Below are 16,337 nucleotides of genomic sequence, written 5' to 3' on the forward strand. Positions count from 1 at the left end.
AGTCTGATTCTTGAATAAAGCTAAAAGGTAATAGGTTTTAGCTAAAAGCTAAAACTTGAATAAAGCTAAAAGGTAATCGACGCAACCATTAAAATAATGTATAAGCAGGGTGTGTGGTATGATCCCATTCTTATAGGGGGAGGAATGGAATGTGAAGCAAACAGTGATAGCTTTTTGGTACACAGTTACACAGTAGTCTCCCTACCCTGAGGAAGCACACAGATAATCATGGCTCAGTTCAGTTCAGTTGCTTAGTCGTGTCCGACTCTGTGACTCCATGGACTGCAACATGCCAGGCTTCCTTGTCTATCATCAACTCCTGGAGCTTGCTCAAATTAATGTCCATCGAGTTGGCTGAGGGTAGTTTAATCCTCTGATAGTGGTTAAAGAGAGTTCTTAAGTCATACAGAAGAGGACACCTTACCTAGCTTAAGTGGGCCCAGGAAATTTCTAAAAAGCTAATATTCTGGGCCAAGGCTAAAAGATCAGTAGGAGTTAGGTGAATGGATTGAAAGGAGGAGGCATGGAGAAGAAAAGAATTTTAGGTACAGAAAGCAATCAGAGTAACACTCAGTGTTTGTGAATCAACCTGTTGTGTTCAGTGACCTCTAAGCAAAGAAGTTTCCAGATTATGATGCCAAGGAAAGGAGTCCCATGGGAAGAGCAAGGTGAGGATGGGCTTCAGTCCAAGGTCACATCATGGAAGCTTGATGATCCTGTTGCCAATGAGCTTAAACCAGATGCTTTCCATAGTGGAAAATCTCAAGCTGCTTTAAGTACCAGAGTGACATGGTCAGCTCTGTGGTTTAGGTAGGTTATTTTTGTTGCTGAATGCCAGATCCAAGAGTCTAACTTTCTTGAAAGTCAAGAACTCTGTTGACCACTGTTATCCTCACCTAGTACAATGCCTGGCAGGTATCTAAGTACTCACTAAGAATGTTACTAAGTCTGCTGGAGTAGGACATGGCAACCCACTCCTAGTATTCTTGCCTGGGAAATCCCATGGACAGAGAAACCTGGTGGGCTACAGTTCATGGGGTCGCAAGGAGTCGGCCATCACTGAGCACACAGCACATAGTTGTATATGGCAGTTGAGGGCAGGGGTTCCAGCGCAGGTCTGAATCCTGATGCCATCAATAAATAGCTCTGTGACTTAAAGCAAGTTTGTCAATCAGCATGTAATTAGTTTTCTTATCCAGAAAATGGAGGGAACAGTGGGCCCTACTTCAGATTGTTGGGAGGATTAAGTGACTTTATATAAAGCACTTAGATTTGTGTTTGGCTCGTAGTAAGTATGGGCTTCCCTGATAGCTCAGTTGGTAATCTGCCTGCAGTGCAGGAGACCCTGGTTCGATTCCTGGGTCAGGAAGATCTGCTGGAGAAGGGATAGGCTACCCGCTCCAGTATTCTTGGGCTTCCTTTGTGGCTCAGCTGCTAAAGAATCTGCATGCAGTGTGGGAGACCTGGGTTGGGAAGATCCCCTGGAGAAGGGAAAGGCTACCAACTCCAGTATTCTGGCCTGGAGAATTAATTCCATGGATTATATAATCCATGGGGTCGCAAAGAGTCAGACACAACTGAGCGACTTTCACTTTCATAGTAAGTACTGTATAACAGTTATTAGTACTTCTTTGATAAAAGATGAATGCAAACTGGAACTGTTGGGGGCCTGACCCCAGAGCTTTCATGGGGTTGCACAAGAATGTAAGGATTTAAGAAAATCCCACACAGTTAGATAGGATGTGTGAAAAGCATGAGAAGTTAAGGTTAATTTTGTGATTTAAAACTGGAGCTTTAGGTTCCCCTCTTCCCCCAAATACACACACACACGTACACACACACACAGGGATTACTGCTAGTTAGAGGAAATTTAAGGCCTGGTCTGTTGACAGAAGAGAGTGATTCAGTGTGGCACACCCTCTTTGGGCTTTTGTTTGACCTCTCTGATTCCTTTTCTTCTCTTCCTTGAAGTCTGTTACCTGGACCCCTCCTTAATTCTTTTCTTCGCCACATAAGAAGGGTCCAGAGCCTCCTCCAGTTCGTGGACCATGCAACTGGTCTCTTGTCTCGTTTCCTTTCTCTCTATGCATTCTGCCTTCTCCCTGCTGTCTCTTTACCTCCTTTTTTCCCCACAGTGGGACACAAAGAAGAAAAACGTTTCCTTCTTGTTTGGCCCTGGCTACAGACTAACTTGGTGCTTCACAGTCCCAGTAATAAGGGAAAACTTCGGGGAGGATGTGAAGGCTTGGGCTGGAAAAATGCTCCCTTGTGCAATTAAATGTAGCTTTACAAGGTTTTTCTTTTAATTCTGTTCTGGTGTGTTATGGAGAAGGATTTGGAATCCAGCTAAACTGATGCTTTAAGAAAAGAAACCCTTTAATGGTTTTGTGTTTCCTCATATATGGGCTTGGTCTCCAGTTTAAGGAGTGCAAACCTGGGGCTGAAGCCTTTTTGTCTTGACCGAGTGTCTGTTGTGCATTTCTCATGTTGGAGTTTAACTTTTTGGCTCATTGAGTCCCAGCTTCTTTCTGTCAGCACGTGAAGCTTCTCATCCTTTGGACCACCCTGAATTATAAATAATTTGTGTTAAAAGTTCTCTATTTCTTAGAGTTTGTAGTGAATACAAACATTCTGAAGGATTCCTTGTCAGGACAGGCATGAAAAGATGGCAGCCAACGTTGATTGTTCTCACTGCATGCCAGGCTCTGTTTCACGCCTTCCTGCATCCTGCCGCCTAATGATGTGATTGTTTTAGAGACAAGTGACTGACCCCGTGTAATTCATGCTAATGTTAGGATTGTCTTTAATTAACAGATTTCAACACTAAACTTGCACAATGTCTTTGAAACCAAGAGTAGTGGATTTTGATGAAACCTGGAACAAACTCCTCACGACAATCAAAGCTGTGGTCATGTTGGAGTACGTGGAGAGAGCAACGTGGAACGACCGCTTCTCGTATCCTTTGGTGGCACCTATGCCTGCGCCTGTCAGCAAGCACTCTGGGTTCATAAGCTTGTTGAAAACAGGTTTAAGCTTTCCTAAATGGAAGAACTTTCCAGTATAACTATTTTCAAATGTATTATTGTTAACAGTTCTAAGTTTATTGCCCATATGTGGCAGTCAACAATCTTCCATAACTTTTTGTTCAACAAATACTGTACTGAGATTTAGCATATGTCAGACACTGCTTCAGGCTTTGGGAGTACAGCTGTGAACAAAACAAACCACTTTCCTTTCATTCTGCTGAAGGAGATAGGCGTTCAGTTCAGTTCAGTTCAGTCGCTCAGTTGTGTCCGACTCTTTGCGACCCCATCAATTGCAGCACGCCAGGCCTCCCTGTCCGTCACCAACTCCCGGAGTTCACTCAGATTCACGGAAAGCAAACCTAATGCCAGTGCTTCTGTTAATCATAACAGGTTAAATATCAGGGCAGTGGGTTGGGGAGGAGTGAAGCAGGGCAAGCATCTGAGTATGGCTGGAGTGTGTGTGTGACTCTGCAGATGGTGGTCAGGGAAGGTCTCTTTGAGGATGGTGATAAAACTTGAGCAAAGACTAGGACAGAGGGAGGGAGCAGGTCACCAGAGACCTAGGGGCAGCGTTGCAGGCAGGAGCACATTGCACGTTCAGCGGCTGTGAGGCGGAAACAGTTCTTACCTGGGTTGTCTGCATTTGCGAGTTAGGGGTTGTATATGAAAACATAAATTGGTGGTTTCCCTGTGTTCTAAAACCTGCTGCCTTGCATTCCTACATGAAAGCAATCTTATTTTTTAAATTTATATACATACACATGTATATATACTATACCTAATATAGAGAAGCTCTATACAGTCAGCAGAAACAAGACCGGGAGCTAACTGTGGCTCAGATCATGAACTCCTTATTGCCACATTCAGATTTAAATTGAAAAAAGTAGAGAAAACCACGAGACCATTCCTGTATGACCTAAATCGAATCCCTTACGTTATACAGTGGAAGTGACAAATAGAGTCAAGGGATTGGGTTCAAGGGATTAGTTCTGATAGAGTGCCTGATGAACTATGTATGGAGGTTCGTGACATTGTACAGGAGGCAGTGATCAGACCACCCCCAAGAGAAAAAATGGAAAAAGGCAAAATGGTTGTCTGGGAAGGCCTTACAAATAGCTGTGAAAAGAAGAGAAGCGAAAGACAAAGGAAAAAAGGAAAGATAAACCCATTTGAATGCAGAGTTCCAAAGAATAGCAGAATAGCAAGGAGAGATAAGAAAGCCTTCCTCAGTGATCAGTGCAAAGAAATAGAGGAAAACAACAGAGTGTGAAAGACTAGTGATCTCTTCAAGAAATTTAGAGATACCAAGGGAACATTTTATGCAAAGATGGCCTCAATAAAGGACAGAAATGGTATGGACCTCACAGAAGCAGAAGATATTAAGAAGAGGTGGCAAGAATGCACAGAACTGTACAAAAAAGATCTTCATGACCCAGATAACCACGATGGTGTGATCACTCACCTAGAACCAGACATCCTGGAGTGTGAAGTCAAGTGGACCTTAGGAAGCATCACTATGACCAAAGCCTAGTGGAGGTGATGGAATTCCAGCTGAACTATTTCACATCCTGAAAGATGATGCTGTGAAAGTGCTGCACTCAATATGCCAGCAAATTTGGAAAACTCAGCAGTGGCCACAGGACTGGAAAAGGTCAATTTTCATTCCAATCCCAAAAAAAGGCAATGCCAAAGAATGCTCAAACTACCGCACAATTGCGCTCATCTCACACGCTAGTAAAGTAAAGCTCAAAATTCTCCAAGCCAGGCTTCAGCAATACATGAACCGTGAACTTCCATGTGGTCAAGCTGGTTTTAGAAAAGGCAGAGGAACCAGAGATCAAATTGCCAACATCCGCTGGATCGTGGAAAAAGCAAGAGTTCCAGAAAAACATCTATTTCTGGTTTATTGACTATGCTGAAGTCTTTAACAAACTTTGGAAGTCACAACAAACTTTGGAAAATTCTTAGAAATGGGAATACCAGACCACCTGACCTGCCTCCTGAGAAATCTGTATGCAGGTCAGGAAGCAACAGTTAGAACTGGACATGGAACAACAGACTGGTTCCAAATAGGAAAAGGAGTACGTCAAGGCTGTATATTGTCACCCTGCTTATTTAACTTCTATGCAGAGTACATCATGAGAAACGCTGGGCTGGAAGAAGCACAATCTGGAATCAAGATTGACGGGACAAATATCAGTAACCTCAGATATGCAGATGACACCATGCTTATGGCAGAAAGTGAGAAAGAACTAAAGAGCCTCTTGATGAAAGAGAGTGAAAAAGTTGACTTAAAATTCAACATTCAAAAAACTAAGATCATGACATCTGGTCCTGTCACTTCATGGCAAATAGATGGGGAAACAATGGCAACAGTGACAGACTTTATTTTTGGGGGCTCCAAAGTCACTACCAATGGTAACTGCAGCCATGAAATTAAAATATGCTTGCTCCTTGGAAGAAAAGCTATGACCAACCTAGATAGCATATTAAAAAGCAGAGACATTACTTTGCTAACAAAGGTCCGTCTAGTCAAAGCTGTGGTTTTTCCAGTAGTCATGTATGGATGTGAGAGTTAGACTATGAAGAAAGCTGGGAGCCGAAGAATTGATGCTTTTGAACTGTGGTGTTGGAGAAGACTCTTGAGAGTCCCTTGGACTGCAAGGAGATCAAACCAGTCAATCCTAAGGGAAATCAGTCCTGAATATTCATTGGAAGGACTGATGCTGAAGCTTGAAACTCCAATACTTTGGCCACCTGATGTGAAGAACTGACTCATTTGAAAAGACCCTGATGCTGGGAACAATTGAAGGCGGGAAGAGAAAGGGACAACAGAGGATTAGATGGTTGCATGGCATCACGACGCGACGGACACGAGTTTGAGTAAGTTCCGGGAGTTGGTGATAAACGGGGAGGCCTGGTGTGCTGCAGTCCATGAGGTTGCAAAGAATCAGACACAACTGAGTGACTGAACTGAACTGAATGTAACGTATGTATATGAAAGTGAAAGTCACTCAGTCATGTCCGACTCTTTGCGACCTCTTGGCCTGTACAGTCCATGGAATTCTCCAGGCTAGAATACTGAAGTGGGTAACCTTTCCCTTTTGCAGGGGATCTTCCCAACCCAGGGATTGAACCCAAGTCTCCCCCAGCTGAGCCACAAGGGAAGCCCAAGAATACTGGAGTGGGTAGCCTATCCCTTCTCCAGCAGATCTTTCCAACCCTGGAACTGAACATTGCAGGTGGATTCTTTACCAACTGAGCTATCAGGGAAGCCCTAACAGAGGGATCTGCCCTTTCTGAGGTTCGAACTCAGGACCTTCAGATTGAGACTGACATGCTGCCTTCTGTGCTAAGAGGGCAGACATGTATATTATATGTATATTATAGCGTTAATGATATCATTGTATAGGTAAAAACACAGTGTGACCTCCAGCACCCAGGATATATACTCTGGAGAAAACCCACAGCATTCCAGTACTTTAGCTTCTTAGTATTTGGGAGGTTAAAGCTGTCTCTAGGAACCCTCAGCTGCAGGTAGCTGGGGAGAGGGGTGGGTGGCTGGCTGACCAGCTATGCCCAATGTCTGCCAGGCGCCGTGGCTGGGAGGGCCTGGGGGCAGCCCTGGCAGACTGCTGACCTGCCTTCACCTTCTACCACAGGGACATTCCACATGAAGGAAGGGAGTAGGGTTGAGGCCTGGTCTCTGGGTTGAAGGGCCCTGTAGGAGGCTTTATGGACTGAGTAGACCCTGCAGGAACCAGAGACTCTTTCCGTCTAAAGGGAAGATGAGACGTGAAGGTATTATTACGTGGGTGAAGGTTCCTGTCATCTCCTGCTCGCTGCCCCCTCCAGCAGAGCCCTGCGTCTGAAGGATGGCTGCCTCACCGAACAAGGTGTGTGTTCTCTAGAAAGGCTGGGATTTCATAAGAGTGATTCAACTTGTTGTCAATGCCAAACCCAGTTGTTAATATTAAACCGAATGTTGGTACAGGAACAGTGAAGTTCTTTGAATTCATTACTGAATTGTTGTCAGTAAGAAACATTTGATAGGCTATCTGTATTCTAGTCACTACAGATACAGAAAATGATGGTAACTTTTCTAGAAGGCTTCATAGTTTGCAGAGATCTTTTACATTTTTAGTGTTATTTGGTGCCCCAAACACGCCTGTCAGACTGGTGGGGCCGATATAATAGATGTGGAAACTGGTACTCAGGGGTAAAGGGACCCACACGCTGTGCTGGTAATTGATGATGGAGCACAGACTTTATGCAAGATTTCTAACATCTGATTTCTTGTACTTTCCATTGTATCTAGATGATAATTTATAATGGATTTTGCCTTAAAAGAGCTTATTATTGAACTAGTCTCTCTTAAGTTCTGTGTGTGTGTGTGGAATATCATGAACTGTTTCTGATTGGAATCTTACTAAAAACTTTAAAAAGTGTTAAAAGTTACTTGTGCATGAATGAGGTTGGGCTAGGCAAGTACTTAGGTACTTTTAAGGCTATTTTAACTAAAATAATGAGTAAAAAGAGAAGAAGTTGGTCATAGAAGATGACAAGAGAAAATGAGCATAAGTTAAAGAAAATGGAATAATTAAATGTGTTCTTATTCTACAGAATATATAGTTACTTGTTGATTTGTAAATGGCTTTGAGATAGCTAGTTTCCTTGAAAAGTCCCTTCAGTTATTGATATTTCTAAAATGTTTATTGTTTGATCTGTTTAAGATGATCCAATTACTCTTCACCTGATCTTGAGTTTTCTGCTCCTCCCCTGAAATAAAAAAATGTCTGTGCAAACAGCAAACTTGGAATCTCAGTTTTAAAATTTTATTTTGAAAAATAAAGAACTGTGTTCCTAATTGTTCTACGACCAGTTTTTCTCTTTTTCCTTTTCCTGTTATTTTGCCCAGGAATTGACTTCTGATACTCAGATATTAGGTAGAAATTTTAGTGGTGATAAACCTTTCATATTTTGAAACTGAAAAAAAAAGCCCCCCACCCTCCTCTGAAAATTGTGCAGCACCGTATGTTAGTACTTAATTTTTTACAAAGCATTTTTTGGGGTGTGTGACTTATCTTATGTGGTCCTGCCCTGTCACATGTTGGGTCAGTGTCCTTCATTCTGTATGTATCTATATAATCCTAAACTATAAGAGTGAAATAAAGATTTTTCATTTTTTAACTTGAGTTCTAACTTGAGTTAAATCTCATTTGTTTTAAAGTAATGTTTCCAGTGAATATGAAAACCTTAACAATTTAACTAGAGATATCTATGCTTTATGTGTGGCCTATCCTGAACCCCTTGGAGAAAGACTTTATACAGAAACTAAGATTTTTTTGGAAAATCATGTACGGCATTTGCACAAGGTAAGGACCGCTGTATGTATACATGATGTAAGTGTGTTTATGGCTACATGGTTATTTGACTAGTTCACTGTTTTCCAGTGCAGAACTTGTATCAAGTTAAGGTTATTTGTTTTGTTTCCTAAATAGCATTTTTCTAAAATGTATTTAAGAGCTATGAGTCAAGCAATGTGTGGTTACGTTCTCCAAGGGAAATCAGTTTAGTTGCTCAAGGTCATGCTACTAGTAAGTGAGGAGAGTTTCAAATCAAGATTTGTTCAACTTGAAATCAAGTCCTTACATGTTCTTCGGATGGTGTTTTTAGAACCAGGTGTTTTTGTTTTTACTGTCCCTTCCCCACCTCTTGGTGAATCTCTGTAATCAACCTTTTAGCTGCCTCTTAATATCCTATGTTGGAGAAGGCAATGGCACCCCACTCCAGTACTCCTGCCTGGGAAATCCCATGGACAGAGGAGCCTGGTAGGCTGCAGTCTGTGGGGTTGCGAAGAGTCGGACAAGACTTTCATGCTTTTCACTTTCATGCTTTGGAGAAGGAAATGGCAACCCACTCCAGTGTTCTTGCCTGGAGAATCCCTGGGACGAGGGAGCCTGGTGGGCTACTGTCTGTGGGGTCGCACAGAGTCGGACACGACTGAAGTGACTTAGCAGCAATATCCTATGTAAGGTCTTGAAAATCCTAGGATTAGAAAGGAGGATGATAAATGAGGAAGTACGACAGGAACTCCCCGTGACCAGTTGTTTCGGTCAGTGTGCCATGCACATGAGGGACACATCACAGACTTGATGATCTGCATATACGCAGTGAACAGATTTGCAGTATTTGGCTAATGGCAGCATTTCCGACTTATTTCAGATTAGTGATCTTATCAGGAACTGGATGAGATCATTTATTGTTTGAGCTAGAAACTTTTGATCACCTTTTATTAGCCCTGTGACCCTGGGCAACTCACTTAACCTACCTCACTTAACCTGGATTGAACTTTAAGTTCTTTTATCTATAAAATAGAGATAAAGTAACATAAACTGTGTAGTGTGTCTAACCCTGCACATGAGTAGGATGAGGCCTTTTTCAAAGGGTAGTAACCTATAAGTAGAGCACAATTGATCCTGTGATATTTCCCTTATAACCTTTGACGAAAAGCTAATTTTTCAAAGCCTGGTTTATCTATTTGTTTATTATTATTTCTAAATAGGGCAAGTCCCTAGACTTAGAATTCCTAGGTTTTAAGTCATGAACATTTTTTATTTTTTTGACTTAATGCAGTTGGTCTTCCATATTGGTGGATGTGGAGGCCTGACTGTAGGGGAGTTGAGCCTCTGTGGGTTTTGGTATCCATGGGGCATCCTACAAACAGTCCCTGCTGATACTCAGGAACGACTGTAGTAAGAAATTGTTTCTGGATTTATATTTTACCCCACCAGCCGCAGAAGTTCCTAAGGGGGCCCTATTCCCTAGCATTGTTAATGCTGTGCCATGTCAATCTCTCAGTCCTGTCCGTCTCTGCAATGCCATGGACCATAGCCTGCCAGGCTCCTCTGTCCATGGAATTTCCCAGACAGGAATACTGGAGTTGGTTGCCCTTTCCTACTCTAAGGAGTCTTTCTGACCCCGGGATTGAACCTGTGTCTCCTGCATTGGCAGGTGGATTCTGTTCCACACTGTGCTACCTGCGAAGTGTGGCCTTATTAATAGTGGTTGGTATTTTTAATTTACTTACCACATGGTAGGCAAAAAAAGTACTATTTGTTGGCTGTTCATATCATTGTGAGCTTTAATTGTTTAAATCCCAAGTTTAAAAGCATAGCATTTCATCAGAGTTACTAGAAGAGCATTGAGATCAGGACTTTCCCAAGGTCACATGGACAGTTGATGGAAGGACAGTTGAGGTACAAGAAGCAGTGACTTTGGGAATGTCCGTCATAGTCAGTGAATTTTTGTTGCTATACTGAATTTCAATTAAAATTAACTTTTTAAATACCAGGCCTCGGATTCAGCTTGATTTTCATTTTTCAAAAAATAGTAGGCTTTTATTTTTATTTTATTAAGTAAATATACAATAACTTACTTGGAGAATGTGGAAAATTGTCAATTTTCATAGTCTTATTCAGAGAAGTGAAAAATGTGAGGTGATGACGTACAACTAGCAATCTGATCAAAATTGATGGACATGAGGAAAAAGAGAGATACGTGGCAATAGAATTACATTCGGTTTTAATCTGACCTAGTATTCTAGCCCAAGGAACAGCATCAAACCATTACATTTTATTTTTTTATCTTAGGAAATGAAGCATTTACTCTGTAATGTGGATGTTTCATTTTCATCTCTAAGATTCACATTTTTTTTTCCTAGCTCTTTCATTGTTACTGAAGGTAGTTAAATTATTATTATTATTTTTATTTTAATTTATTTTAATTGGAGGCTAATTACTTTACAATATTGTATTGGTTCTGCCACATATCAACATGAATCCGCCACAGGCGTACACGTGTTCCCCATCCTGAACCCCCCTCCCACCCCCTCCCTGTACCATCCCTCCGGGTCATCGCAGTGCACCAGCCCCAAGGATCCTGTATCGAACCTGGACTGGTGATTCGTTTCTTATTATGATATTATACATGTTTCAATGCCATTCCCCCAAATCATCCCACCCTCTCCCTCTCCCACAGAGTCCAAAGACTGTTCTATACATCTGGGTCTCTCTTGCTGTCTTGCATGCAGGGTTATCGTTACCATCTTTCTAAATTCCATATACATATGCGTTAGTACACTGTATTGGTGTTTTTCTTTCTGGCTTACTTCACTCTGTATAATAGGCTCCAGTTTCGTCCACCTCATTAGAACTGATTCAAATATATTCTATTTAATGGCTGAGTAATACTCCATTGTGTATATGTAACCACAGCTTTCTTATCCATTCATCTGCTGATGGACATCTAGGTTGCTTCCATGTCCTGGCTAGAAGGTAGTTAAATTAGAATGTAATTTCTAAATATATAATGCTCAAATTATGTCTTTTATGTAAGAACATTAGTTTTTGATAAATTTCATCGCTTACAAATGAAAATGATCACTGCTTTGTGTGTAAAAAGCGTTTTTCTTTTTTATCTAGAGAGTTCTGGAGTCTGAAGAGCAAGTGCTTGTTATGTACCATAGGTATTGGGAGGAATATAGCAAGGGTGCAGACTATATGGACTGCTTATACAGGTAAGTGCACTTTCCCTTTCACTCCCCTGATAGACGCCTATATTTGGTAGTTGAAGGAGCTTTTGCTTTTATGACCTACTAAAATACACAGAACTGAAGCGTTTCGTGATGTATGGACTTTTCTCTGCTAAGGGAACAGGTCTGTAGTGCGGGTCATGTGGTTATTTGGGAGCCAGGCCATGTGTGGAAACTTAGTCTGTGAAAACTGAAGCTGGATTTGATGGCCTAGCTCTGTTTCTTCAGTTGTCTGGGACTGGGTAGCACGCATTAAATCTTGACAGATCTAAAGTGAAGCTTCAGCTTGGATGAAACGTCTAGTGGATCCAAGCCAGCACCCTCCAGCGTGTTCCTGATTGACTCCAGGATTCAGTATTTTATGTCTCATGGAGGTACCCAGCTTCATCTCATCCTGCCATTCCTCACACCATTCTGTCCATCTGTCTGGATTGCTTTTCTTCCTTTCCCTGAGTGACTAATCCCCATTCCCTGCCCTGAACTTCTTGCCTCGGTCTCCTGCTTAGATCTCCTGCCTTAACTGCCCCCTCCTGCATGTTCCATGGCCCTCTGGCCGGGTCCTCTCTGACTCATTCACGCCAACGCTGGAAATAGGTACTGGGGTACACAGGCAGAATCCTGTTTATTGAAGGATCATGGATAAATAAAGGAATGATGGCTGGCCCCAGTGGCTTGTGATGGCTGCAGTGAGAACTGTGCCCTCTCTGCTCTGTGGCTTGGGCCACAGGTGAACCGCTGCCTCAGTTTCTTACTGAGGAGAAACTGAGAAGCCGAGCTGACTTGCACATTTACATGATGCTTTGCAGGAAGCCACACCAGGGCCAAGGTATGGTCACCTCTTCGTGTTTGTCCTTCTTTGCTTTATGCGTTTTTTGTTTCCTTTTGTTTTTATATCACCGTTGGACTTTACTAGATGTAGGTTGCTTATGTTAGAAACTGGAGCTTAATTCTAAATAGCCAGTCGCTCTGTTTCTTCTTAGAAGAGCAAAATGTAATAAAACCAAACCAGAAACCAGCAATGGCTAACAAAGGCATGGCTTACTATGGCTTTGGCTTTTATAAAATGGTGTCTGCCATCCATTAAACATCCTGACCATTTGATTTTTTTCCCTACCTCATCCACCAAAGTTACCTAGTCATAAATAGAACTTTGAGAATTCCTTAGCTGAGCTATGAGGGAGACCAGAGGGCGGTTTAAGGACCAGAGTGAGGGTGCATGTGTGCTTTTGCTCCTGCTGAGAAGCTGGGGCCACTGCTGTACAGATGACAAGAGAAAGCGCTTCACCTGTGTGTGGGCCGTGGGACCCCTCATTAGCTGAGATGCTTCAGCAAAGATCCAAGTTACTTTCCTCTTCTTTCTTAGTTTTCTGAGAGAGCATTCTCTTGGTTCTTCTGCATCTCTCTTGACCAAAATCAATTTGGTGCTATTGAAATTAGTACTATTAAAGAACTGTTATTAAGTTTTGTAGTATATATGATGCACACACATATATATATGTGCGTACAGATAAAGCCATATGAGGTGATTTTTTACAGTGGAGGAAAACTATGGGTCAGAGAGGTTAAATGTCTTTGCTCAAGGTCCCTGAGCTGGAAAAATGACAAGGGGAGAATTTAAACCCAGGTCAGCCTGAGTAAGTCCATTCAACCCCTTCATTCTGCCTAGTCTCATTCTAGATAGAGACTGTAGTCATGTAGGTTCTCTTCTCATGCCTTAGCCACACTCCTTATTCTTTCTAGGATGATCTCAGTTACTCCTGGTTTTAACTACAACCTGTATATTGATTACCATCAAAATAAACATTTATTTCAGGTAGCCTCAGTTTCAGAGGAGTAGTCTTACCTGACAGCCTGTACCTCTAAGGTGTTCTGTGGGTACATCATACTGCTGCAGATGTTTACAACTTATTATCTTTTACGCATACACTGCCCCCAGTAATGCTCATCTCAGTTAATGGTAGTGCTGGACACCCAGATGTATGTGCCAGAAGTCGGTTATCCTTCACCTGAGGTCATCTTCTCTGTCTGATGCCTCTTGGTCAAATCCTCCAAATGTCTCTTAAATTTATTATTTCCTTTGCCTTGCTATTATAGTATGGTAGTTCGACTTTTTTTTATCATTTCTCACCTGTATATTAATGATAGTGTAACCAGTTTCCCAGCTTTTGATTTCCAATTTATTCTATTTGGCAAATTCCTTAAGTGCAGATTTGGTCACTTAGTACCTTTCCACTGTCTAGCAAAGGCTTAGAGTCAGTGGCTCACGGGATTCACTTGGAGGGTTTTGTCTGACCTCCATGTGGTTGGCTTCGTGTGATGATCATCATTGCTTAATTTTACCAGTAGACTGAGTCATGCAATCTCATGGAAGTACATTTGGCAGTAATTAGATGAAAAGTGTTTGATACTTGTTGGATAGCAGGTTATCCAGGCTATCTTGTTAGCAATCTCAGTCTATAAGGAAATCTGTGTAAAAAAAGGTAAAGGAAAAAAAAAAAAGTTTTGTTTCAAAAGTATTTTTAAATATTATTTCAAAGTAATTTCTAGCCTCTTCTTTACTCTGGTTGATTTATAAAATGGATGTGCCTTAGCATAGGTGACTTAAGGATTCTGATCTTAAAGGAAAATAATAATGTTTCTGTCCCACTTTTCCTGCTACTCCATACCTGTTTAGGCCCTGCTGGCCCTTGATGGAACTGCTGGGACCCAAGGTTATTTGTTTAGTACTAAGTTGTGTCCGACTCTTTGCTACCTCATGGACTGGAGCAATTAGCTTGAGACCTAACGACTCCTGAAATCTAGGAGGTATTAGCATGAGAACAGTCCTTGTAATGCAATTCTCTTAAGATAGCTGAAATGCCTGATTTCTTAGAGGCTTCAAATTTACCTTTAGGCTCTTAGTTCTTGTTAGTTAATGCTGTTGGGTTACTGCTAGTACTCCAAAAAAGCAAAGGATAATTATTAACCACTTTGAGCCAGGATGAATTATAAAAATGTGTACTACTGTACAAGTTGCACCTGAGCAATGAGATATTACCTGTGCAAAAGAGTAAAGACTAAAGAATTTATTGGAAGCTATTTTACGACCTTATAGTATATATATGTTCATTTAAAAACAAATGTGTGCCTAATAAATTCTATTATAAAGTGTTACAGTGACTTAGAAGTTAAGAATCATGTCTGAATCAAAATGAACAACTACCCTACTTTTTTCAGTTATATATATAAATTATTTTAAAAGTGTCTCTATCAAGCTTAAGCTGTCAAGAGTAGAATATCTGGAATGAGAAGGATCTAGATAATAAAAGTTAGTTTAAAATTTATCCCATGAGGGAAAGAGAATAGTGACTGGTCCTCTGAAATAACACAGCGTATGAAGCTCCCCTGATACAGAGTACTGGCTCTGAAATATACACATAGACCTTGGGAAGTGATCAGTGAATCTAGACTTCCGCAGATCTAGCAGCTTCTCTTCCAAGTCAGCAGTGCTAAGAAGTTTACATTTAATATAGGAATGAGGGGGCTGTTGTAGGCTCCTGGGTAGGAAGTTGGTATCCTGAAAATAGAGTTTTCAGATGAATGAAAGATGCCAGAAATGGGAAACAGAGACCAGTCATGAGAATGTTGCGCTTGATCCAAACGAAGAGTCCACAAATGCATTGGAAGTGAAAAAAGAAAATAATGGGAGGAGGTGATGAATAGTTTAGAACAGGAGAACCAGCTGATGAAAAGGATATAAAATGGAGCATGAGGTAGGTGGTGCTAACGTTCTAGGTGGGATTGCTGGTGGCCATGGCACACTGACCAGAAAAGGAGGGGTTTGGAGCAGAGGCTCTTTCAGAAAGGCACGTGATGGTGCAGGTATGACAGCTAAGTTCCCCTGCTCAGAAATGTTACATTTCTTCCTGTTGTTAGGTCCTGCCGGATGGGTAAGCTCACCGGGCAGAAACTACATTTCTGTTCTCCTTTTTTTCTGTCCTCATTGCTTTGTTGTACCTGGTGTGTAGCACGCAGTTGGTCATTACTTGCTGAATGAGAGAGGGGACCCTCGTGAATTTTCTGAGTCAGCTCTGCAGCTTAGTAGTGGATGGACCTCTGCCGAATTCTTTAAACTCTCTAAGCTGCAGTTTCCTTACACAAAAAATGGGGATCTTAATGGTACCACAAATACCTACCTCCTATTATTCAGCCAGCTGCAATGCTTAGAGCTGTCTGTGACGCATAATAGGCACTCCATAAATATTAGTGACTGTTTTTATTTTCTGGCATTCATGACTTTTATGATCTGGCTCCAGGATGCTTTTCCAGACTTGGGTTCTACTGTTAGCTTTTGCCATCCATGCTTGCTGGAAAGTTACCCGTTTATTCATTTCGTTAATTCCAAGGAGTATTTTTCAAGGACTGCCTGTCTGCCTGCCACTGTTCTGGACACCGTCTGGCAGCCCTCACATTCTAGAGAGTATGTGCAGACAAAGAAAGAACAGGGTTACTTCACATAGTGGCAGGTACTGTGAAGGAAAGGAAACAGTTGTGTACCGGATACTAACTTCACTGGGGGTGGGGAGTGAAGGCTGGTTTGGCTTGGGGGTCAGGTCAGGCCCGAGAGGTGTGTGAGCCACGACCAGAGTGACCTAGGCCAGAGGTGCCTCCCTGCCCCAGAGAGTCTGGTTTCAGGTGAGGCAGGCGTTCTCTCTGGAGCTGAGGCTTCCTCTCTCTCC

General features: G+C 41.9%; 1 protein-coding gene across 10 annotated transcripts in view; it reads left to right on the forward strand.

Annotated features, from left to right (window-relative positions):
• The window catches only part of CUL2 (cullin 2), a 75,241-nt gene that overhangs the window by 14,944 nt on the left and 43,960 nt on the right, over positions 1–16,337 (forward strand). For 9 of the 10 annotated variants that reach the window (XM_060396853.1, XM_042230464.2, XM_042230466.2 and 6 more), the window contains 3 exons: positions 2,815–2,955; positions 8,299–8,401; positions 11,510–11,604. In XM_060396853.1, coding sequence (XP_060252836.1) covers positions 2,837–2,955; positions 8,299–8,401; positions 11,510–11,604 — 317 coding nt within the window. In that variant the 5' untranslated portion in view covers positions 2,815–2,836. Of the gene's footprint in view, positions 1–2,814; positions 6,923–8,256; positions 8,402–11,509; positions 11,605–16,337 lie in introns of all 10 variants that reach the window. The other variant, XM_060396854.1, reaches the window with a different exon arrangement.

Source organism: Ovis aries, chromosome 13 (genome assembly GCF_016772045.2).
Source record: "Ovis aries strain OAR_USU_Benz2616 breed Rambouillet chromosome 13, ARS-UI_Ramb_v3.0, whole genome shotgun sequence".
Classification (NCBI taxonomy): Eukaryota; Metazoa; Chordata; class Mammalia; order Artiodactyla; family Bovidae; genus Ovis; species Ovis aries.